The following is a 25,932-nucleotide window of genomic DNA, read 5'->3' as shown; positions in this document are numbered from 1 at the left end:
TGAATGGGTCGTTCTCAGATCTTCGTTTAGAAAATCAAGTACTTTAGTCAGATTGCCCAAAGGGTAACAAAGACCATGTGCTTGATACACGTGGTAAACGTCTGATTCAGTTATGCATATCGACCAATCTATTAATAGGAAACGGTCGTCTGTGTCAAGATGAGAATATAGGAGAATTCACTTTTCTCAGCAGAAATGGGGCGAGCGCGGTTGATTATTTTTTATTAAATTATAATGATTTCAGTCATATTAGGCATTTTGAAGTATTATCACCAAATTAATTTTCTGACCATTGTGCTTTGCGTATTTGTATAGAACAAAAACGCCCACGTGTTGTACCACTTGACATTAGTACCCGCGAACTATTTTTAGCATGGGATGAAAGATAGATAGATAGATAGATAGATAGATAGATATCTTTACAAAACAATAGGTTCAATATAACTTCATAATAAGGAATACAATAAAGTTAGAAACAATAATAATAATTATTATAATTATTTATTTTAGGACAAAGTACACAATACGTACAAGACAAACAAATAAATTATGTATCCCAGACAAAAGTGGCAAATATTAAGAATCACCATTAAAACAAGACATAAGAATTAAAACAAGTTAGACAGTCTGCATATAAAACCTAAGTTCATAGCGTACTTTTACTTATGACCAAAAGGGAGATGACTACTAAAAGTTAAAAAAAAGACTGTACTATGTTCCTATGGATAACCCATTAAGCTAAAAGCTTATTTCCAATGGGGCCCATGGGTAAAATTAACATGCCCAAAGTTTATGTAAAAAATGAATAATACTTTTAAAAAATGAAATCCTTTGTCAAGATTTAGGTTTAAAACAAGAGTAAAAATTATATTCGAAGTAAACAACTAGTAACAAGGAAATATTTCTTATTAAAAAACGTAAGTATATTCAAGAGCACCGCCTTGCGGGTGCTGACGCTCATCTGATTTTCTTGTATAATAGAAATATTGTCCTACCCATGATTTTCTAAGTCTAAAAAGGGCCATTATTCTTGCAAAAAGCAGGATAGAGTTATGTTTCTTGATGTACAGCGTCCGCTTATGATGGTGAAAAACTGTTGCAAGTTTTAAAGCAATAGCTTTGATAGTTTATGAGAAAAGCTGACTTAAAAATAATACTCAACCAAGAAAACTTATTTTCTAAGTCCAAAAGGGGCAATAATTATTGCAAAAAGCAGGATAAAGTTATGTTTCTTGCTGTACAGGGTCAGCTTATGATGGTGAACAAGTGTTCCAAGTTTCAAAGCAATAGCTTTGATAGTTTAAGAGAAAAGGTTGACCTAAACATAAAACTTAACCAAGAAATCTGATATTTTCTAAGTTCAAAAGGGGCCATAAATCTTGCAAAAAGCAGGATAGAGTTACTAGTATGTTTCCTGCTGTACAGGGTCAGCTTATGATGGTGAACAAGTGTTGCAAGTTTTAAAGCAATAGCTTTGATAGTTTAGGAGAAAAGCTGACCTAAACACAAAACTTAACCAAGATAACTGATTTTCTAAGTCCAAAAGGGGCAATAGTTCTTGCAAAAAGCAGGATGGAGTTAGGTTTCTTGATGTACAGGGTCAGCTTATGATGATGAACAAGTGTTGCAAATTTCAAAGCAATAGCTTTGATAGTTTAGGAGAAAAGTTGACCTAAACATAAAACTTAACCAAGAAATCTGATATTTTCTAAGTCCAAAAGGGGCCATAAATCTTGCAAAAAGCAGGATGGAGTTATGTTTCTTGCTGTACAGGTTCAGTTTATGATGGTGAACAAGTGTTGCAAGTTTCAAAGCAATAGCTTTGATAGTTTAGGAGAAAAGCTGACCTAAACATAAAACTTAACCAGGCAATGCCGACACCGACGCAGACGCCGACGCCGATGCAGACGCAGACGCCGATTAAATGATGACAATAACTCATCATTTTTTTAAAAAAAATCAGATGAGCTAAAAAACAAAACGTAAATGTAAAACTAGTGTTGGAAAAAAGGAGGGTATTCGAATTTCAAATTTAGCTAACACAAGCCCGAAATCTTTCTGGAAAAAAAATAAATATACAATATAAAAGAAATAATGTTCAATCAGATACTATAAATATAAACAGCTTGCACTCCAATTTTAATGACTGGTACGGATCACAGCCGGCCGGGAACCAAAACAACACGGATCCCAGAATAAATCAAACACATGATACGGATCAAGACTCGGACTTTACTATGAATGAACTGAAAAGATGCAGAGTTTTTGCCCAAAATAATTCAAAAAGCCCCAGAAATGATCATCTTATTGCAGAAGTTTTGAAGCACTCTTTTGATATAATATCACCTTTTCAATCAGTCTGTATAAATAAATACTCACTGATGGTATTTTTCCTGAAAGCTGGGAAGAGAGTATTTTTATTCCGATTTATAAAGGCTCAGTCCGGACGAAGCCAAAAATTATAGAGGTGTAACCATGAATAATATATTATCAAAAATTTATTCAAAACTTGTAGTTAATCGCTTAACACAATGGTCCGAAAAACATGAAAAATGTATTGACAATCAGTAAATCAGCAGGTGATTGTATTTATATTCTACAAGCTCTTATTTCCAAAACATTGGCTAAACAAAAACTGTATGTTGCTTACCTTGACTGGGAAAAAATGTTTGATCGAATTGATAGAGTATATTTGTGGAATAAGTTACTTAATGAAAATGTCAGTACAAAAATTATCAACGCTATCAAATTTATGTACTCAAACGTTAAGTCATATATACGTTATAAATCTAACAAATCGGAATTCATCAACTCAAACATTGGAGTGAAACAAGGAGACCCGGCTAGCAGCTTGCTTTGTTTATCTTTCTTAAATGATATTTTAAATAGCTTAAAGTCTAATATCAATGGTATTCTAAATCTAGATGACATAAAAATATTTTACTGTTAATTGCTGATGATGCGGAAGTGTTTGTATATAATCCAGTTTCCTTACAGTCCATGCTAAATGATATAGAGGGATATTGTAATACATGGGGATTACGTCTTAATGTTAACAAAACAAAAGTTATGGTCTTCGAAAATGGTCGACATACGCAGTATGATTTCTATTTATACAATAACAGAATTGACATTGTAGATTCCTTTAAATACCTTGGTGTTCACCTATTCAAAAACGGTAGTTTGCATCGTACACAAAAGCGAATAGCGCAACATGCCTCCTTTTCGTTGCACAATCTGTTTACAGTGTATAATCAACTCGAGTTACCTATTTCTCAAAAAGTAAAATTATTTGACTCTCTGGTTTCTCCGACATTAAATTACGGGGCCGAAATATAGGCTATCATCAAGGACCGGATGTTGAAGCTATACACTCGAAATTCAGTAGAAAACTCTGATGCGTTAAACGGTCCACTAATTTAGATGCTCTCTATGGTGAACTTAATAGAATATCGATGAAAATACACAAAACGTTGCTAATGATAAAACACTGGATTAAATTATTAGCATTAAATGACCAATCACTGTTATTTAAAACTTATAACATGCTTAAAACTGACGTAGACAACGGGCTATATTACAACACAAATGATTGGGCTTATCATATAAAGCTTATTCTTGATGAATGCGGCTTGTCTTATTTATGGACTAATCAATTTAACATGCTTATAAGCTATAATGAGATAAAGCAGAGAATTTTAGATATATACTTCCAAGGGTGGTACTCATCTATTGATACTGCAATATGATCATGATAGAATATGAATACCACTTTCTATTGATATGTCCAAAGTATTCTGAATTGAGAAAACAGTGTATAAAGCGTTACTATCTTACAAGGCCAAGTATTCAAAATGTCAGCCAAATCTAAAACATTGTTAAAAAATTGTGTAAGTTTATATACTTCACGAACCTACTTAGAACTCAGAACAATTAACATTTGATGACATTCACAATATTTTGCTCTTCTGCAAATCCATGTCTATGCTTACATGTATGTTTTGTTTGCAATAAACATTTTGTATGTTTTATGCAATAAAAGTATTGTATTGTATTGAAACAAAAATAATCCATGTTAATACATCGATGTTCAAACTCAAACGCAGCCAATAAAAACAAAGAAGAAGTCATGTGATATTGTTCTGGCAATCCTCTGGCGAACGTTCACATCTGATCAGATAATTAAAAGATTATGGCGAATGTTTTGAAGACGAAAATATAGATAAAAGATTCTGGTGATGTTTTGGTGAACAAAATTATGTGATAAAGTTCCTGGCGATGTTATGGCAAACTCTACATTCAGTAAAGTCTGTGGTGAGTTTGCAGCAAAGTCACCGAAACGTTTGCCGAAAGATCGCCGCTACCGGCAAACTCCTGCAAACATTTATTACTCTGTTCTGGTGAACTAAAATGTTTGCGGCAATGAGAAACACACTAAAAGAAACCTGATAATTAAGGCTAATGCACGTTTTTTCGTGTAACAACATCCGGACGGACGAGTGCACCATCATAGCCCTTTGGATCCTGCAGTTGTTGTTACACGAAACAAACGTGTGTTATCGCTATTCTTGCACAAGTCACAACAATAGTGCCGAAAATGTCGAAAATACATTACATAAGATTATTCAGGTGACTTCAGCCAATCGAAGTCGGCTGTTTCACGTTGTAATGGACACATAGTATTTGCGCATTTCAGGCGCGACAGTAACTGTGCATTCAAAATTCTTATCAATGTCGAGTTGACATTTATAAGTGTAGCAAGTCATGTAATTTCTTATCAAAATGCAAAATGAGTGTGATTCTCCCTTTTTTGATATTATTGGTACACAACGAAAACTTAAGACCTTTGTCTTTACACAATACATATGTGTCGCCATTTTCGTGTAATATAATAGGAATCGATACACGTGTACATTTTTTATATAATAAAAAATGAAATCTCTAGGCCTATTTATTTTGTAAGTCAACTTAGAAAAGTTTGCACTCCGCTCTGTCTCAATCAAAGTTTGATAAGCGCATCGGTCCAATCTAAGGGATTTTCTTATTAGGGGGAGGAGGAAGGGGGACAGGGTAATTTTCTGGGTAGGAGTAGGATATTCTACACACAGACGTTTTATCTATTTACTAGACCAGTATCTCTATATTTTTGTGGAATTCAAGTTTATTGTTTTAATTACGCTACTAAATGAAGGTTGTTGATTGCTGCACATGGTATATTTCCTCAAGATTAACGATTTCATTAAGAATATGAAACTGTTCCAGAATATAAGCATGAGATGGAGATATTTTAGGTACTTCCCTTAAGTAGATAAATACCTATAGTAATTTTATCCTTTGATACGATGCAGATCTTACGAATTTAGAACATCATTTTAAAAAGAAATTTGCATCGAGCCTGATGATTTTATATATTCTTGCATAAAAACTACTTTTATCACTGGATCCGCCCATGTATTAACGGGAGAAAAATCGTGTGCAAACAAGGCATAAAAGATGCAATCTAAACCATAGAATGTTTTGTTGCATCAGTTACCAACGCCAAATGCACTGCCCCCAACAATGTTCGTACTCGCTTCTTCCCTTGTTTACTCCCCTTTTAGAACTCAGCGTCGTTTCAGTGTTTGTAGATAACCGTGAATGTTTAAGAAATCGCATTAACTTGTGCGATTTTGCTTGTTTTCAGGAATCATATTTATGGTTTTGGTAAGTATCAGTCGGTATGTTTTTATCTAATTTCTTGGCGAATTTATATATTATAAAACAGCTTGAACGTTCGTACTCATCCTACTCCGAATGTGTCCGTACTCAAAATAACTCGAATGTAAAGTTGTTATTCTTGAAATTGTGCTCATGTTTACCAAATTTTGAAGTTATATGAACAGTTATTGGTAATTTCATGTTTATAATAACGAAAGATAAAAAATCGTTCAAAAATCTTCAGTTTGTGCTTTTGGTAATGTTGTTGATTTCTGGGCCCTGGTTATGGATATTTAAAACATGTTTACCGCTTCCAAGAACAACAGAATGGTAATTAAAAATGTACCGGAATCGTAAAATCATCACATATGTGAACATTACATTTAGTCGTCGTGTAATGTTTTTTATGCAAGAATAGCGACCGACAATACACGTTTGTTTTGTGTATTAACGACTGCAGAAGCCGTTAATACACGAAAACGTGTATTATCCTTACGATAACGTTGATTTTACAGCTGTAGATTTCAATCTGCAGCTGTAAAACGATTGTAAAACAGTTGGAGTTACGAAAATGAGATACAGCTGTAAAAAAGCTTACAGTTGGAGTCTCCAGAAGGTCAAGGTCGAAACTGCGCGGGGTTTCACTTTTCCAAAAAAAAAAATCCATTGTGTCACTTATTTTCGCGACCTAAATTTCATTGTTTACATTCGAAATCTTCCCCTTCGGTGTGATATGTATACATATACTCTGTGTGTGGTGGGGGTTTATGCTCGCAACTCTTTATATTATGAGTGCTGAGATAATGCAGGAAATATACCTCACAAACAAGATAATGGAGTCATTAGACCAAGTCGTGACCTATGGTCGAACGTTTTTGAGTACAAATTACATTCTCATAGCAGCCTTATTAAAGCATTTCTGTAATATTGTTGGTCAGCCTTTTGTTTCTAATAAATTGTCTTTGTATTTTGAACTGTGTTCTGGTCTAATCACTCGCCATAAGAAGAAACCCTTTGGCAAGAACCGTCTCACATTCCTATGTTTCATACTTACTTTAATGGTTTTTGAAACTGAGTCAAATCCCGGAAATGGCATCAAGACCGAGGCATATTTTGTGAGGACTGTAATATTTGGTTTCACGCCGAATGCTAGGTTATGAGTACTATAATGTACCAGTTTCATTCTGATCATTAACCCGCCCGCTTAGCTCAGTAGGTAGAGCGTCGGTCTACGGATCGCGGGGTCGTGAGTTCTGGGCGTATGTTCTCCGTGACTATTTGATAAACGACATTGTGTCTGATATCATTAGTCCTCCACCTCTGATTCATGTGGGGAAGTTGGCAGTTACTTGCGGAGAACAGGTTTGTACTGGTACAGAATCCAGGAACACTGGTTAGGTTAACTGCCCGCCGTTACATGACTGAAATACTACAGTTGAAAAACGGCGTTAAACCCAAAACAAACAAACAAACAATCATTCTGATCACTGAAATGAATCATGGCAGTGTACATATTGTGGTGTACGACATTTTAATTCTTCATTTTTCGACTATTCAAAATCACTAGATCTAGATCAGTCATTACCCTCCAATTCATCTATTCAGTCACCATGTGCAGCAAAACTTTCCATGCAAGTACACTGTAGCATGCCAGTCAGTACCTTCATATAACAGCAAAAACCGTCTGCCGAAACCATCACTCTGTCTTCCAAACTTAGAAAGATTAAATCTATGATTAAAAAGAAAACGGGATCATACGAATAACATTGTTTGTAGTCCTGAAGAACAAAGCATGGCACAGCCAAACGTTTATGGGGTTTTATAAAAAGTTTACGAAATGATTCTTGTGGCTTTGCTCCATTAAGAGAAAATGGTGTTTTAAAATCTAGCGCCAAGGATAAGTCTTAAATTTTAAACAGACAATTTTCGTCTGTTTTCACAAATGATCCAGATCATAATCTACCAAACCTTGGACCTAGCCCTTTTGCCAGCATGTCTGAAATAAAAGTAACAGAAAAAGTGGTGAAGGAAAACTTAAACCTAGAATTTTAAAGGAATGTGCAAATGAGATAGCACCAATTTTTACTGCTTTATTCAAGAAATCAATAAATCCATTGATACTGGTTCTGTACCCTCAGATTAGTCCGATGCCTTTAGAACGCCTGTTTTTAAAAAAGGTGAAAAATTTCAAGCTTCAAATTATAGACAAGTGTCTTTAACCTGTGTAGCTTGTAAGATCTTAGAGCACATAATAGTTAGTAATATTTTAGATCATTTAGATAAATTTAATATCCTGGTGGACAGTCAGCATGGTTTTCGAACCCAGCGGTGTTACGAAACACAACTAGTGGGTTTTATACATGAGTTAGCTCAGTCAGTACAGCGAAGCTAGGTTGATATTACTATAATGAATTTCTCCAAAGCCTCTGATGTAGTCCATCATGACAGACTGCTGTTAAAAATAACCCATTATGGCATCAGGGGCTCTACTCATTTTTGAATAAAAGCATTTCTGGGAAATCGAACTCAAAACGTTGTTGTCGGTGGGGCAACTCGGCGCTCCTGTTATATCAGGCGTCCCTCACGGGTCAGTTTTTGGACCTCTCCCTATTTCTGCTTTACATAAATGACCTACCTACGTTGTGTCTTCCAGTGTACGCCTTTTTGCAGATGGCTGTGTAGTTTATAGGACAATAAACTCTCAGAATGGTTCAGCTCGGCTGCAAGGGGGCCTAGACAGTTTATCATTATGGGAGCAGAAATGAAAGCTGTCATTCAATGTAAACAAATGCTACATACTGCATGTCTCTAGGTCCAGAAAACATATAAATACAGTCTACACCTTGCACAATCAGCCTCTGTCTGTTGTCAGTCAAGCCTCCTAGCTATTTAGGCGTGGAAGTATAATCAAATTTATCTTGGTCTCCTCGTGTAAATAAAGTTTTTAATAAAGCTAGTCAGAGCTTTAGGGTTTTTAAACGTAACAGACATTCTTCTAAAAGTTATACCAAAGCAGCTGCTTATAATACTATTGTAAGACCAACTTTAGAATACTGTTCTAGTTATTTTAAAGGACGAAAGCAAAGGTACAAAATGTTTTAGGATAAATTGTAATTCTCTCATAGACTTAATTGCTATAGCAATAGCAAAATAAATGATCTAGTAAGAAAGGAATAGTATGTGATATCTTTACTGTAGAGCAAAGTAGGATAAAAAGTAGACACTAACAGCCAAAACCAAAATTTTTACCCACTTATAATGGACAAAATGTAAAAAAATGAAAGTCTAATAACAGTTCTTAACTTGTAATATTTAAAAGTCCAATATCTCCTGGTGGCTCTACCACAACATTGATAGCCTTTTAAAAAAATCAAACGTCGAAGGGTAGATTTCAGTGACCATCTATATTTTTGTACATAAAGAAATTAAGCATTAACGCATTTACTTAATCAAAAGAAATTCTTTAATGGCAACATGTTTGAAAAGCACATCTGATACACAATACAATCATTATGACATTTTCTAACGTCTACGACGAGAGAGAATAAACGTAAATGACTGGCATTTTTAAGCTGTATTCTAGCATAAAACTGCTGTTATTGTCATTTTTCGGGGGTGTTTTAACAAGTAAAAAAACGTGTGTTAACAGAGAGGTTCTCGCGCTCACGTGCTGTTATAACACCTTTTTATATATGCGCGTTCCGTGGCAAAGCGTAAACGTATTACTGCCCCCAAACGGATAATTCAAATGGAAATGATGTACGTCAACGGAAGAAAGTAACTCAGATATTCCCGCGCATTTCGTGGAAATTTAATGACGTTGAGGTAGAATGTAGGGATAAACACGTTTTTTTTGTGTATTAACGTCTGCAGAAGCCCGCGGGATTGTTTGTGACCAAGACCGAAGACCAAATGTGTATTGTCGCTATTCTTGCATAAAAAAACATAACACGACCACTAAATGTATTGTTATCCCCCGCCGATGAAATCGGGAGTGGGGTATTGAAATGACGTTGTCCGTCCATCCGTCAGTCCGTCCGTCAGTCAGTCTGTCCGTCCGCAGCCATGTCTCAGTAACTACCAGGTAGAATTTCATGAAACTTGAAATAAACATGAACCAACATACTGCGATGATGCCCGTCAATTTTTTTTTTTGATTGGTCAATTTCCCTTAGAGTTATTGCCCTTGATTTAATGAAAAATGTCCGTCCGCAGCCATTTCTCAGTAACTAGCAGGTAGAATTCAATCAGACTTGAAATAGACATGAATCAAGATACTGCGATGATGCCCTTCAATTTTTTTTTTCGATTGGTCAATTTCCCTTAGAGTTATTGCCCTTGATTTAATGAAAAATGCACAAAAATGTCTGTCCGCAGCCATTTCTCAGTAACTAGCAGGTAGAATTTCATCAAACTTGAAATAACAATGAGCCAACACACTGCAATGATGCCCGTCAAGTTTTTTTTTGATTGGTCAATTTCCCTTAGAGTTATTGCCCTTGATTTAATGAAAAATACACGTCTGCAGCCATTTCTCAGTAACAAGTTTGTAGAATTTCATGAAACTTGAAATAGATATGAACCAACATACTTTGATGATGCCCGTCATTTTCTTTTTTTATTGGTCAATTTTCCATACAGTTATTGCCCATTAATTGTTTAAAAATCCACAGATTTGTACATAACAAATCAACCAATTGGAAGAATTTCATTAAACTTCTTTCATTCTTTTCCATGAACATTTATTATAAACATGTGAAGTTGTGTACCCACACCTGGGGTCGCCACCTTGCCTTGGTCACACCCCCTCCCCCTCACAACCCCCAACCCCTTTTTTTTTTTTTTTTTAATTTAATTTTCCATCAATATTTATAATCAACATGTAAAGTTTTGTACCCTCCCCCCCCCCCCCCCCCCCCCCCCCCCCCCCCCCCCCCCAAAAACATTCATTTTCTGTTAATTTGATTTTGACTAATGAAATTATTTGCTTCTTTGTAACATTCTTAACTTTTTGCTGGATATATTTTTTTGCCGTTCCTCACCACAGACCCTTTCGGCGGGGGATACCAATTCATCGAATTTGCTTGTTTTCATATGTGATGACTTTACGATTCCGGTACATTTTTTAATTACCATTCTGTTGTTCTTGGAAACGGTGAACATGTTTTAATGAATGGTTTTTTTATCTCTCGTTATTAAAAACATGAAATTACAAATAATTGTTCATATAACTTCAAAATTTGGTAAACAGGAGCACAATTTCAAAAATAACAACTTTACATTCGAGTTATTTTGAGTACGGACACATTTGGAGTACGGATGAGTACGAACGTAGTGTCAAGCTTTCAAGCTGTTTATATAAATTCTTCCAGAAATTAGATAAAAACATACCGACTGATGCTTGCAAAAATCATAAATATGATTCCTAAAAACAAACAATCGCACAAGTTACACGCGATTCTTAAATATTCACGGTTATCTACAATCAAAGCGATGACAGCACAGAAAGGTTGAAACCCGCAAACCACTCCACTGTAACAGTTCAAGTCACTTCCATGGAACAGTATTACATTCAAACCATTTGCATCCATGTTACATTATATACTAGAAATTTTGCTCTGACTAAAACCATCAAGTATGTTGAAACACACTGACAAGTTGGGTAAGGCAACCCTATATCGGCTTCATTAAAATTTACTATAATGTACAGTGTCTGTTTTATTAAAAACACAAATATTCAAAGAAAATAGAGATAATAGAAATATTAGATATTCTAACACGACCCGCTTTGTTTTCCTATAAAACAAAGAAGGCTGGCAACTGTGTGTTATTTAAGAAATAATAAGTTCACAAACGTGGTTTAGCATAGAATAATCCGTGTTTTTCGTTCTTATGCGTAAGAATATATCACGAAGGCCGTTGGCCTCAGTGATATATTGTTTCGCATAAGAACGAAAAACTCGGGTTATTCTACGATAAATCACACTTGGGAACTTACCATTTCGATTCTAATACGACATACTAGTATCAACAGTGTTAGAAAAAATGGTAACTACTTTTTACGACATGAATCGGATGACGTCATTGCACGCGAGTGGTTTATTGCAGAATAACCCGAGATAGATTTTGCTCTACATGTATGTAGGTTATTTGCTGATCGTATTAGATAGTCCACAATTCATTTTTCTGACATCATTATTATTACGTCAGAGCGTTAGACGGCATAGTGGCGCGCTGGGAAAGAAGGCACATATTTGATGAATATCGTCAAGGGCGTACATCATAATCTTCGGTAACGTGTTAGAATCGAAATAGTATATCTCAAACAGTGATTTGCTCATGAATAAATTTTTAATAATTGTTTGTTGTTTAGATGCGTATTATTATATCACTCGGGCTGCGCCCTCGTGATATAATTCCTTTGCATCTAAACTACAAACAATAAATCACTGTTTGGGATATATTATTTTTATTTCAAATTTAACACTTAAAGGCACTGGCCTCCAGCTCGTCCGACAACAACGACAACAACAACAAAAAAGAAGATTTTTAGATATCTGGAAATAAATGTTATATTTCTTAAGAATGCTTTGAAACTTGAGAATTAGCTGTTTTTACTACTTTTTACGATGAAAATTGAAAAGCGTTTGTAACACTTTACTCTGAATTACAATATCCAAACAAAAAAAAGATCTTTATATTGAATCCGCCCTTTGTACCTGTGGCGACACTGAGACTGCTTCAGTGTCGTAAATATCAAACAATTCGTGAAAAGTTTTTTTCCAATACTCCATGTCTATTTTCAGTAAACAATCTTCACAATGGCAACGACCGGCTTTCTTTTGAGCAGAATAAATCTCTAATCGTTGATGTTCAGCGTTTCATTCTCGCAACAAGAAGTTTTAATACCTAGGTCGGCGGGTCCTGCCCCCCTCCCCCAACGTGAGTATATAATTGGTTCAAGCAACACTCCTTTTTATTTTACAAAATTCAATTGAAACAAATAGCATTACAATTATGTTATACTAACCTTATTTGCCATATAAAAATTAATTAGTTATCACTAGCCATGATTCCTGACAATATCATGAATATGGTATTTGATGAATTGTAATTATTTCCTACATGGAGAGGAATTTATTTAAGATTTAAATAGCTTGTTTTCCAATCCATTAATTTTATGCAGTTATTGTTGTATACCATGTATACCCAATAGATAAAGTTTAAACTAACGCTTTACTCTGAGTAAACTGTCTTGAATATCTATATTTAACATGCATTAAACACTAAAGCCCCCATAGCTCTATTGGTAACGACATCCCGAACGCTGTGAATTGCAGCAGTAACAAGGATTCGCCTCAGATTTTCGTTTAGAAGATCAAGTACTTTAGTCAGATTGCCGGAATTTGTTTCTTTGACGTCTCCGCCATTCTACAGTGTCATGTGACTTTCCCTCTTGTGAAAATGCAGTGGTTATTAGGTCTCACTACACTAAATAGTATTTCCTATATATTCTATATAAAACTGACATTTTTAAAAAGCTACAAAACATAGCTAGACCAATTTCAGAGAACAAATCCTTACCTAACTTTAAAGAGTTACGATAAAACTGATAAAAAATGAAGAGAAAAGTAGGGGTTATGTATCTTCTAAGAGAGATTTCTCTTGTCACATTTGCTTTCTGTAAAATCACATCAAAATCACACTGCTGTGACCTGGAAGTACTACCCATACTAAAATTGAGTTTCACTTCGCTAAATACAACCTCCTCTCCCAATTTTTATACCAAAATGTCAAAAATACAGCCACAATGAAATTGAAACAGAAAACAGCTTTAATTTAGACCTCTGAGGCCATGCAAAGTGAAAAACCTGTCTGCCATTACGCAACTAGACCAGATGACTCCCACACTGGTTCCTTTACAATAATTAGGCCCATAATGAACGCATGTGAGGTTGATTCCGCATAGGAGACATAGATAATAATTGCTAGTTCTAGTGTCAAAGTAGCAAAATTGTGCTAAATATCTACTAAAATGGACTGGTCTATCATTCAATTTGGGCAGTGCCGTTGATCCCATCTTATTTGTAAATACACTTTATGTTGTTATTTCCATTATGTTTCCTTAAAAACGCCCTACTTTCGATTTCGTTAATGCAAGGGACCCTGCAAGTTTGCCTCACAGGATCCCTCTTGTCTGTCTGCACCCAGCCCGAGAACCAAGATTAACAAGATTTTCTATCGGCACGGCACCCTCAACTTCAGTGTTAGAATTTTAAGATGGTATAATTATTGAAAACAACATGTTTTTTTCTGAGGGAAATAAATCATGTTGTTTTACCCCCCCCCCCCTTAATATGCTTTTAAATTGAAGATTAATAACATGCATATTTAAATTTTAATATCAAATTTACCTATACCTTGGCGATACTTAAACCACCTTTAAACTAGAATTTGTATAATTTGATTTGATACAAAGAGGGGTTATTCATGTATAGCTAGTCAGAAAGAAGGTGGGTGGGGGGGGGGGGGGAAGGGTGGCGCGCTGTACCATAACAAATATAGGAACCCCCGTCCGCCCGACACACAACTCTGTATTATTGTGCTGCTTTTAAATACGAATACCATCTCATATTTCTAACAATGAAGTTAAATTGAGAATCTTAACTTTTAAGAACCCAGTATTTTATTTATTAAACTGATATTGACTTTTACTTATATTTTAGTTTGTTCGTTAAGTTTGCTATGTTAAGTCGGTTTTAAAAGCTCATTAGAGCTTATGTTATTTGTTACATTTGCACCGACTTTGTAAATAAAATTGACTTGACTTGACTTGAAGGCGCCGGTGCCGATAGAAAATTAATTGTGCCCGAAAGGGTTCCCGTGCGGGGTGTAGAGACTTAAAGACCATGACATAAATAACCGAACACTGTTTAAGCGTCTTCTTCAGTACTTTATTAGTATAAATTTAAGTCGTTCTACATAACTAAACAACTACCTGATTATCTTTATCTAGATTCGAGCCGATGACGATATTACATGTTCTATAAAAAGGTAACAAAGATCGTTTACTGTGGCTTTCCACGTTCGAATGACATCATACTCTCGGTGGTTGTCGCCCTGACGTGTTGCTGCACTCCGACGCTTTTTCGGCAAGTAAGTGTACTATCAATGTGAACATTGGCAATTAAATTCGAATCATGAAAATGCGACTGTGCCGGTTATGTGAAGCTATGGTTTTTAAAACGTTATACTTGCTTCCCCGGAAAACTTGCACCGACTGAGAGGGATCCCGTGCATTAACGAAATCGAAAGTAGGGCGTTTTTAGGAAACATAATGAAAATAACAACATAAAGTGTATTTACAAATAAGATGGGAACAACGACTTCACATCTTAGGTACTAGATACTTGCTATATTAAGGAAAAATCGTATTTAAGTTTCATATCATCCTAGCCAGTACCCTCCGTTTACATCCCATCTTCGTTTGTACTTTTAATTAAACAATTAAACAAATGTAACAATAAAAAGCAATGGTACATAGCTACGTCTTCCCGCGGTTCATATGTTTTTATGCACAAACCTGTGTTCAGGACGAACATTTCGATTGTCCGAGCTCCCTGTCGTTGGAGTTCATTGTTTATCACATAGAAGGTTCTGTGCGCGGACTGAGAGGGATCCGTTTTCTCATTTACCACAGAGAGGGATCCGAAATGCATACACACCGTGTAATAGTTTGTTAGTTTGTTTGTTACGGTTTAACGCCATTTTCAACAGTATTATGTACCCTAACCAGTGTTCCTGGATTCTGTACCAATACAAACCTGTTCTCCGTAAGTATCTGCCAATTTTTCTGATAAGTCAGAGGTGGAGGACGAATGATTTCAGACACAATGTATTTTATCAATTCCTCACAGAAAATACGCTTTGTTCAGGGGTCGAACTTACGGTCCCGCGATCCGCGCTTACTTTACTGAGCTAAGCGAGCGTGTATAGTGATCTATAAGAAAATTATATTTGTATTTTATTCGGAATCTGATCCATTCTCAAAATACGCCTATTTCATAATTCTTTACAAAATATTGAAAATATCTGGAGAAATTAACATTTTAGGTCAAGAAGGCGTAATGCAGCGTCATCTAGCGGAACGTCAAACATTACGCTTGACGACGCCACGTCTTTGTGTTCTAGGTGTTGACGGTAAACAGCTTGTATGCTAAAGATTTCATTTCGCATCCACATTTCCGTGATATTTAAAGCTAGAATCACACTGTCCCGGATGGGCTTGCGGATACGAGAACTCCTTACTCATTCGTAAGTCATCCGGTATATCCGTTCAGATATCTGGGCATCCGGGGGCAAGTGTGCAAAGGTTTGAACCTGTTCAAAATTTTGCCACGGATAATATATCCGTAAGTAATCCGTAATAAATCCGTAACAGTCCTGAAAAGATCGCAACAGATCTTAAAAGATCGTAACAGTCCGGAAGACAATCATAATCATGTCGGACCGAATGGCACACTGGTTGGAGCGTTCGCCCGTCAATCGAGCGATCATAGGTTTGGTGTCCGGTGCAATCACTCTATCAATGACGTGACTTATATTATATAATGAGACAGTGGAAAAAGAATTTAGTGCTTGTAAAAAAAATGTTGAAGAAAACGGGCGTAAAACCCCAAAACAATAATTATTCCTGGCTAATTCTGACTTTTAAGCTGGTCGAAATATGCACAGTCAAAACGACATGAAGTTAAACCTCAGATGAAAAATGTACGGACATGAAAAAAATTATTGCACTTTTGCATTTGATATCCATTGGGTTGGGTTTAAGCCCTTTCTCACCAACATTCCAATTATGTCATGGCGGTCTGCTTACACAACCTGTCTTTATAGTTTATAACCAGCATTGTACATCTACAATCTACATTGTAGAAAAAATTCCATTCACGAAAATGTTATTAAAGTTATGATATTTCCTTAGACTCTCGTTATGAAAAATTGCGTGAGGTCCAAGTCTTTCAAATCTATCTAGCAAAACATCAAGCACACGACCCTATTTGTTTTTTATTTGCTGAATTTTCTAAGTATTTCTGAAGTCTGAGTTTAATCATATTCTACATTGTAGAAAAAAAATCGATCCGAACGTGCAGCACTACATTAACATTTTCTAAATAATTAGAATTTGACATGCATTGCAGTAACCACTCCTAAAGTGTAACCTTACCTTCAGTATCAATTGAATTTATGGGAAAACTCAGATATTTCTGACATTATCAAAATACAGTAACTCTGACTGGCAGTGTAAATTGTGAAAAATTTAGAAGTAGAAAAACATATTTATATAGATGAGGGCAAAAACACACACACATATTATTACATCTGTCATGAAGCACATATTAACATATAATTCTGAAGATTACGAAGACAGTTAAACTCTTATAAAACATATAATCATTATGAAACACAGATACATATTTCTACAAAGATTATACGTGGCTTAACGAAATAAAACAGTTTACCTTCGCCGAAAGGATAAAAAAAGAGAATGGTTAGCTGAATAGGTTTCATCCCATCAAAATAGTACAAAATTCAGATTTTTTTATTCAGACTTTTTGATAACCATTAGCGTAAGAGATTGATGCTTAAAACAAAATGCCATTTCTAAAACTTCGCTTTATACTAAGATGAATGCATAATGTGCTGTTGCTCACATTGAAAAAGATATGCCCTACAAAATTGTTTTTCTAATTTCAAAAGCATTATGTATGAATTTTCTTATGATTCGTATTTCTTAATTTAAAAATTCTACCAATTTGAACACATTTGGTGTGTGCCAGTATTTTTGGTACAGATTGTTTTCATAAAACCGTATATATTTGAAACTCTATATAGAAGTGACACTTGACATACAGTACATTTTCTTTCATCCAGAGGAATACTAACTGGTCTTGCCCACCATCCGGTCTCAATCTGTAACCTATGAGAGGAACTCGTAAACACGTGAATTGACTAGCAAAAATTTATTAGTACATTTATTGAAACAACTAAGATAATATTGAAATTAAACGACGAAATGTGTAAGTATGATAAAATACTACTTGAATAATTTTAGTTTTGATTTCCAGATTTGGACAAGCATGTCACTTAGTTAAATGTCATATTATTAGCTTAGTTAATGTCATTTAGCTAAATACAAGAACAGGTCAACATGACACACACCTTAAAATGCTCGAGCATCAACAAAACCTAAAGTACACCAACGTACATTGTGTTGTTCATAGAAACAATGGGGATGTGCGTTATGTTTCACAAGAGAATAGGCGAAAACTTGTGGGGAACAGCGAGGAACTTTTTTGGTTATGTTCGGAAATGATTAACTTTACTGAAGAAAATAAAATTAACGTTTGTCACCTTATACGTCTAACTTTGGGTGAAACAGGGAAATAACATATCTATTCTTTTTTCTTTGCAAGTACTGTAACCACATTTAATGCAGACAGTATTAAAACATTTTAGTCGATAACTTCCTAATTTGCTTTCAAACGTAATACTGGTAAAATAAATCCCTACAGGCGCAAGAAAATAAAAACCCAAATCCATAAATAGATGAATGTATATTTAAATGGTATATAAAGAAAGTGAAAATCAAAATATTTCACAGCAAACATAGTCTGACAAGATGGTCATTGCTGCGACATCAAAGGTATGTTGAGTTAATTATACGCACTTTACTGCGCATTGGTCAAGGAATGTGTTCGTAAAATGTTTGTAAAAGTAATAAAATATGTGAATGTAACATTTTTATAAATTTCTCCATTGTTAGAATAGTTCTATTTTTTGTGTCATAAACTGCAATCCATAATGGGGGATGACGCACCGAGACGTTAGTTATTCGTCTTTGTTGTCTGCATATACCAAGGCAATTCGAAGTCGATGACCCCCATTTAAAAACAAAATACGCGAAATTAAGCCCTGTGCAAGCAATATTTCAACTTTTTTTTACCTTATTCATGAAATTTTGATTCAAGATCCATTTAAGCGTTAAGAGATTTGCCATTTTCAATCAGAAAGATGCTAATTTCAATAACATTTAGACAATTGCAGTGCTAAAATCAACCAAAATAGAGCCACCTGGTCGAAAAGTGGGTCTAAATTCAGAAAACTATCTAAAAATATCTAGAAAATAGTATTTATTGCTGAAAAGTTTCAGAAAAAGTGCACACATTTCCTGGAAAATTTGCAAATGATCGAGATAGCTACCTAGCTATCTCGTGGCAGAAATATGCCACCATAGAATAGGTTCTCGCGAATTTTCACTTTCTTTTGAGTAGTGAATAGTTTCTTTGTAATAGGATAGTTCTGCCACGAGATAGCTAGGTAGCTATCACGATAATGTGTAAACTTTCGAGAAATGTGTGCATTTTTTTCTGAAAACATTCCAGCAATAAATAATATTTTCTAGATATTTTTATTCATTTTCTGAAAATGATTTAACGCAAAATTTCGCGTTAATGCTTGGAACTGCCACGAGATGCTCGGTAACTATCTCGATAATATTTTAAACTTTCCAGCAAAGTTGTGCATTTTTTTTGAAAACATTATCGCAATAATTTTTTTTTCTCGATATGCTTTTTATTTCCAGGAAATTTTAGGCTATTGCAATAAACTTGTCAGAAAAGTTCGAAATATCGAGATAATTTCTAAAAGTATTGAGAAAAGTAATCTAGCTAATAAATGGCAGTTGTGGGCATTTACACAAAAAGTACTGAGAAAATAATGTAAATTACCGCAATAATATTTCTAGGAAACCTCCCACTATTGAGATAATCTTTTCAGAAAACATCGCTTTATCAAGATATTTTTTTTCTAAAGTGTAACTGTTTGTGTTATATGTTTACGATATCCAGGGTTGCCAACCCACGTGACTTTTTGGTATCATACACACAGGGAAAATCGCTCGATTGATGTTACAGTTTTGTTTTTAATTTCCTTGTTACATGAATAAAAACGAGCGCTTTTCTCGGCACAAAACGTCTAAATAATTTGCGCCAATCTATCTCGTGATAACAATGTAAAAATTCCAAAGGGATTTTCTTTCAGTTTCTGTCAGTCAAGATTTAAAATGGAAAACTCTTTTGGAAAATATTTTCTTTCAATTTGTCTCATAGCCACTAAATAAAATTATAAAAAGATCAACATATCTAGTCGTTATGGGACAAAATGGCAGATTTTAAAAAATAATCCTTTCAGTTTATCTCGTGGTCAAGAAATTTGCCTTCTAAGGAAAATAAAATACATGGATTTTATTTGAAATATCATTAAAGCCATTGAAAAATCATATAAAGTGTCGTGTCGAATTTGTTCTTTACCGTCAGAAAAAATAGTTTCGCTATAATGAATGGGATTTTTGTTTTGTTTGCGTGCGTGCGTGCGTGTGTGTTTTAACTTTTGGTGTTTGATTTTGAAAGAATTTTCGGAACGACGCCATCTTGTTCGTGTTTTTATGAATGACGACATATTTCACGTGTGATCTCGCGGAAAGATCCTTCTTTGATATGTTTACTTATGAATAAAGGCATATTTCTTCACGTACAAAATATACTGTTAATGTAAATATGACAATATATTTTTATTCTCCGCATTCCTGACGACATCCGGCTAATATTGAACATTTGTTGTTTCTTTTGTGTTTAAAAACATACATATAGGATATAAGACAGTGTATTTTCATATTGAATTTATTAAAAGAATTGAATAAAATAATAAAATGCGAGGCTCAGCCGAGCATTTTATCAATTTTATTCAACAATTTTAATACATTCAGTGAAGTAATATTCTTTTTATCACATGTTAGCTTTTCCTGCTGAAACATCAAAAATTCTACTTTTTTTAACTTTATAAACAAGTCAATTTGACCAACGCCTCACATATTATAAACGACGAGGCCCATCGTGTATAAATATTGTTAAAACACGGTTTTGCCATAAATTATTTCTTAATCAATGGTTATGTATTGTGTGATGACATTCTCAAACATTCCTATTTTACACACACAATATAATACTAATCATTACAAAAGTATTGGTATAATTCTTGCGATTACAAAGTGTATCTGACTCGTGCTATTTTTTATTTGTAGCACGTGTCTCATCTGCTGGTTGTAGCCCTTCTCGTTCTGGCAACATGCTCGGCTCACAAGTATGGTTATAATTCACAGAGGGGACGAGTGTCAAGCCGCCGGGGAAATCTGGCAGGAATCTGTAAGTCTTTTTTAATATCAAATAGATAGAACTGAAATGGATACTACTTACGATGATTTCTGTATGATTTTAAGATTCCAGTAACAATACCATTTACCATTCTGTGGTTATGGGTAACTGTCAACATGTGTTAGATACCCAGCGTATAGCATTAACCGTGGCACACATATGGACGACACTACCAAATGCATATATTCAATACAATGTTGGTTTTCATTTACTCTTTACTACAAAGAAAACGTTAAAGTTGCTAAATTATATCGTTTAATAATTAGATAATTATACTAGTAAATATTACATACATATTTCCTTATCAATGGTTAGCCGTCTTTTGGGCAAGTGTATAATCTTCTTCAAAGCCCAGTTGCTAACCGTTTACGCACAACAAGCAAGCAACGCCGTACAAAGCGGTAGTTTTCTCTCTATCCGAATAAATCTCATACATTTTTGGCACCAGAGTCTTCCATATAAAACGCATTTAAAAATAACTTAAGAGGCGACCAGATCAGGCTAAATGCAAACTAACAAGAAAACAAGAGCTGTCCGTAAGTCAGTAAATGCTCGACTATTCGAATTGTTGTCCCTGAAGCAGGAGTATTACCCTAAATGTTAAAATATCTATAGAGTTTCAATCCAGTGTCTGCATTAGTTTTGGAGATAGTAAGTTGGATGCAAAACTTAAACCGGGATTTTTAATCCAAAAGGGGGCATTATTTGGCAAACAACTTGTAAGAGTTATGGGACTTGATGCTATCACCTGGTTTTATAACACTGAAGACACAAATGAAGTTTCACATCAATATCTGCATTATCGCACGCAAATCTTTAAATAGGATTTTCTAAGTTCAAAAAGGGGCATAATATGCTCGAAATACATGTCAGAGTTATGGCACTTGATCCTGTGAGGTTGGTTATTGACATGGAAAAAGAAAAAAATAAGTTTCAATCCTATATGCCTTTAAATAATAGCTATATGAACTTGCATGCAAAGCTTTAACCAGGACGTTCTACGTCCAAAAGGGGGGCATAATTTGGCTAAAATGCATGTCAGAGTTATGGGACTTGATGCTATTACCTAGTTTTATATCACCAATTACTAATGTGAAGTTTCAATTCAATATCTGCATTAGTTTTGGAGATAGTAACTTGCATGCAAAACTCGGATTTTAGTCCAAATTTAAAGGGAGCATAATTTCGCCAAAATACATGTCAGAGTTATGGGACTTGACCCAGTGAGGTTGGTAATTGACCTAGAAAAAGAAAAGTAGTTTTCAAAGCTACATACCTTGAAATCATAGCTATACGTACTTGCATGCAAAACGTTAACCTAGGTGTGACGCCGACGCCAGGGTGAGTACAATAGCTTGGAGCTTGGACTATTCTTCGAATAGTCGAGCTAAAAACTACTTAAATACCTACAGGTTTTTTATTTAGTTGTTTTGCTTTCGCAAGTTATCTTAGTCCGCCATGATTTTCGATGACAAAACGGAAGATGCAAAGAACGTTTTCATTGACGAAAACTACTTCCGGATTTTATACATAGCGGTGAAATCCGATTCCTATCCGAATATTATAATGCAGCAATGGCAGGTGAAGATAATTACCGAAAGCAGACAAAAATAAGTAGCTATTCAACTGAGAACTGAGAACTGGAAGCTATTTACCTTCGAGTTTGCAGTTTCAGTTCGAGTGTAAAACTTGATTTATCCCGGGTAGTGTTATCCAGCATTGTACGGACGAACAGTACAGACTTTTGTCAAAATATCAAATATTTTAAAGTAGTACAATTGCTATTTATATATTATGTAGTTTGCATGAAATTTGAATTGTAGCATGAACTTTGTTTGCATTATTCTGTCATTAACGTCATCGTGTTGCTTTTTTAATGTTGCCCAATGCTATAGCTTGCAACAATATGCATGCCATGCTTTTGGATTCATTGTTCGGTGTTAACCTTCGAACAAAAATGTGACGGAACTCGCAACTGTCCAGCGGGAGAGGACGAGTTCAATTGTGGTGAGTATCTTCAAACAACTGTTCTAAAAAAATCAATAAACGAGTTCTGTTTATCGAAATGTTTTCAAAGAATGAAAAGTAAAATATAGCTTTGTTTTATAAGACAGATAATGAGAAATATGTAAAAAAACGTAGCAATTTATACAATAATATTATGTTGTTTATTATTGCTATTATAACATTATTAATTGTTATTTCAATGCTATTAATTGTGTGAGGTGTGTCGTATTGGCCAGACATCGTAGGGTACGTGAACTGCGCATTTGATTGGTTAGCAACCTAGTTTATCAGGCATAGCCATGTAAGATTAAAATTTTACCCTTCTGATTGGCAAGTCCTTTCTTCTGCTACAATATTGAAATAAAAACGAAGAGGAAAAAATACATGAACAGTTTCATCTCTTCTCATCTCCCGCACAAAGGTAGAAGATGGCAATTTGATGTTATTGACCATAAATAATCGAGTCTTTCACGATTCAAACAAATAATGTAATCTACGAGGGCTGTTCAAAAATAACATGGACGTTTGCTGTCAAAAGCCGTTACTAGTATTGTGTAAAGAGCAATGTGAAATATATCATTGTAATTCACAATCTTTCTGTAATTTATGTAACATGATAGGGGAAGCAAGTAGAACGTTTTAAAAACCATAGCTTCACATAACCGGCGCAGTCGCTTTTTCATGAATTGAATTTAATTGCCAATGTTTGCATTGATAGTACACTTACTTGCCGAAAAAGCGTCGGAGTGCAGCAACACGTCAGGGCGACATCCACCGAGAGTATGATGTCATTCGGACGTGGAAAGCCGCAGTAAACGATCTTTGTTACCTGTTTATAAAACATGTAATATCGTCATCGACTCGAATCTAGATAAAGATAATCAGATATATTTAGTTATGTAGAACAGCGACTTAAATTTATAAAGTACTGAAGAAGACGCCTAAACAGTGTTATCTGTGTCTTGATCTTTAAGTGGTATAAACGATTCGCAAATGGTTCAGAATTACTTAAAGACAGCTAGGGTAAAGGGAGAAAAGAAAAAAATCATGATTTGACGTTAACGTCAATGTATGACGCCTTGGATAAAGACCAATTTACTCACGATGCGCATCCTGTCTGAGATGCTTGCATAAATGGTCATACTTTTTTCAGTATTCTAACCAAACAGCTTATTATGATTTACGTATTGTTCTTCGAAATTAATTAGAAAATCTACAAATATAAATTAATATGAACTTAATGAAAGCGTCTTGATGAAGGCACGACGTCGTTAACGTGGTTGAATTATGATCACCGTGCTCTGGGTTCGTATAAATGACTTCTTATGAAAAGTCGTAACTCCTAACTGTATGATCATAATCATGTCAAATTTGCAGCGGGGTTTATTTCTTGTTTTACTTTATTTAAGTATATTAAAGCTAGAGACAAAGTCTACGTAATTTTTGAACAGTCTCCGCAGTAATGGTAAGACATATTGACTTGTTCTGCGCCATAAAGCCTAGACCGATCCAGCCTTCTTTTATTAAAAGACCACACAGTTCAAATTGTATATGCCGCTTTTATCTAAGATTACCACTTCTCGTATCCACTTGTTGGATACAGATGGCAAATGGAGTTTTGAAAAGTACGCTCCGATACTTTTGTCGCACGGTAATAAATAAACAAGAGGTTAAAGCAAGACCGTCTTCTTGTAAATAACCAGTACGGAGGTTAAAAAAGACTGTCTTCTTGAAAAATACCGGGTTTCCTTTCCAAAATAAAATATTACCATTTCCTGAGTATCGCCAATAAATTCTTCTACTATGTTTATGTAATAATTGATAAAGTCAATTTCATGGAAGACCCATAAAATGCAAAGTGTAAATCCTTGCACACAAGTGGCCTTGGATATTTTTAATCAACAAAAGAACCCCTAGCTTAAAAGTCATGGATCAAAGGTTAATAGGTTTTTTCCACTTCCCGACCCTAACTTTGTCATCCATCAAAGGATTTTAATATTACTGGACACAAATGTTCCCCATAATGAGACGATGCGTTAAGCTAGATCCCTAACTCAAAGGTCAATGTCACACTTGGAGGTTAAGGTTCAATAGTGTTTTCATGTGCAGCCCGTAACTCAGCCATCCATCAAGAAATTTTAATATTTTTTGGCACAGTAGTTTCCCATAATGAGACAACTTGTCATGCACAACCCCCAGACCCCCTGGCTAAGCTCCAAGATCAAGGTCAAACTTGGAGGTCAAAGGTCTAGCATTTTTCCCTGTCCGCCGTGTCCGGTCCATAACGTAAAGGTTATAAAAATTTGACCAAATATTTACCAAGATTTTATATATCAGTTACCACTTTAATTTAAATGAAGTAGTATGTACTTTTTTATACGATTGAGAGTTAAGATGTGCACAAGCTGAACCACAAGGGCGTCAAATATCCAAGCAACTGAAAGATGAACTATGGTTAATTTATATGATTATCCACAAGAGGGTCTTGTTTATGTTTTAAGTAAACATGTTGATGAAATTTATGCTGGACTTCATTATCCGAGTAGTAATCATTCTCACATACCTCAGGTCTACCATGGTTCCCTTGTTCGACCTCTGGTTATGGCACGCTAATTGTCCAATAATTACGTGAACCCAGGTTCACAGTCGAAAAACTAGGATTAACGATCGATGAACCAGGTTTTTCGAATACTAACCTATAGTTTCGAGCGAAAACTAAGGATAACGCCGTAAACCATAGTTTACGCTCGTAAACTTAGGTTCACGCCTGAAAACCCATTTTCACGGCGGTAAACGTAGGTTCATGCTCGTTAACTATGGTAACGACCGAAATTTATAGTTCAGTCGAGAAACCAAGTTTATCAAACGTAAACCATGGTTTACGGTCGATATATTAGGATTTTAAAATCAACAATGAATTTCGGGCGTGAACCATATTATGACCATAAACCATAGTACG

The 25,932-nt window shown here is 35.0% G+C and overlaps 1 protein-coding gene across 1 annotated transcript in view; it reads left to right on the top strand.

The window, feature by feature from the left end:
* Positions 1-18,269: 18,269 nt before the first annotated feature.
* LOC123557560 (uncharacterized) overlaps positions 18,270-25,932 on the top strand; it is a 95,384-nt gene continuing 87,721 nt past the window's right edge. The window contains exons 1-2 of the mRNA XM_053543836.1: positions 18,270-18,400; positions 20,837-20,957. Of these exons, the coding sequence (XP_053399811.1) occupies positions 18,377-18,400; positions 20,837-20,957 (145 nt within the window). The 5' untranslated portion in view covers positions 18,270-18,376. The remainder of the gene's footprint in view (positions 18,401-20,836; positions 20,958-25,932) is intronic.

Source organism: Mercenaria mercenaria, chromosome 5 (genome assembly GCF_021730395.1).
Source record: "Mercenaria mercenaria strain notata chromosome 5, MADL_Memer_1, whole genome shotgun sequence".
In the NCBI taxonomy this organism is placed as follows: domain Eukaryota; kingdom Metazoa; phylum Mollusca; class Bivalvia; order Venerida; family Veneridae; genus Mercenaria; species Mercenaria mercenaria.
Note: the sequence above shows the minus strand (reverse complement) of the source record. Positions and strands in the feature narration are given on the sequence as shown.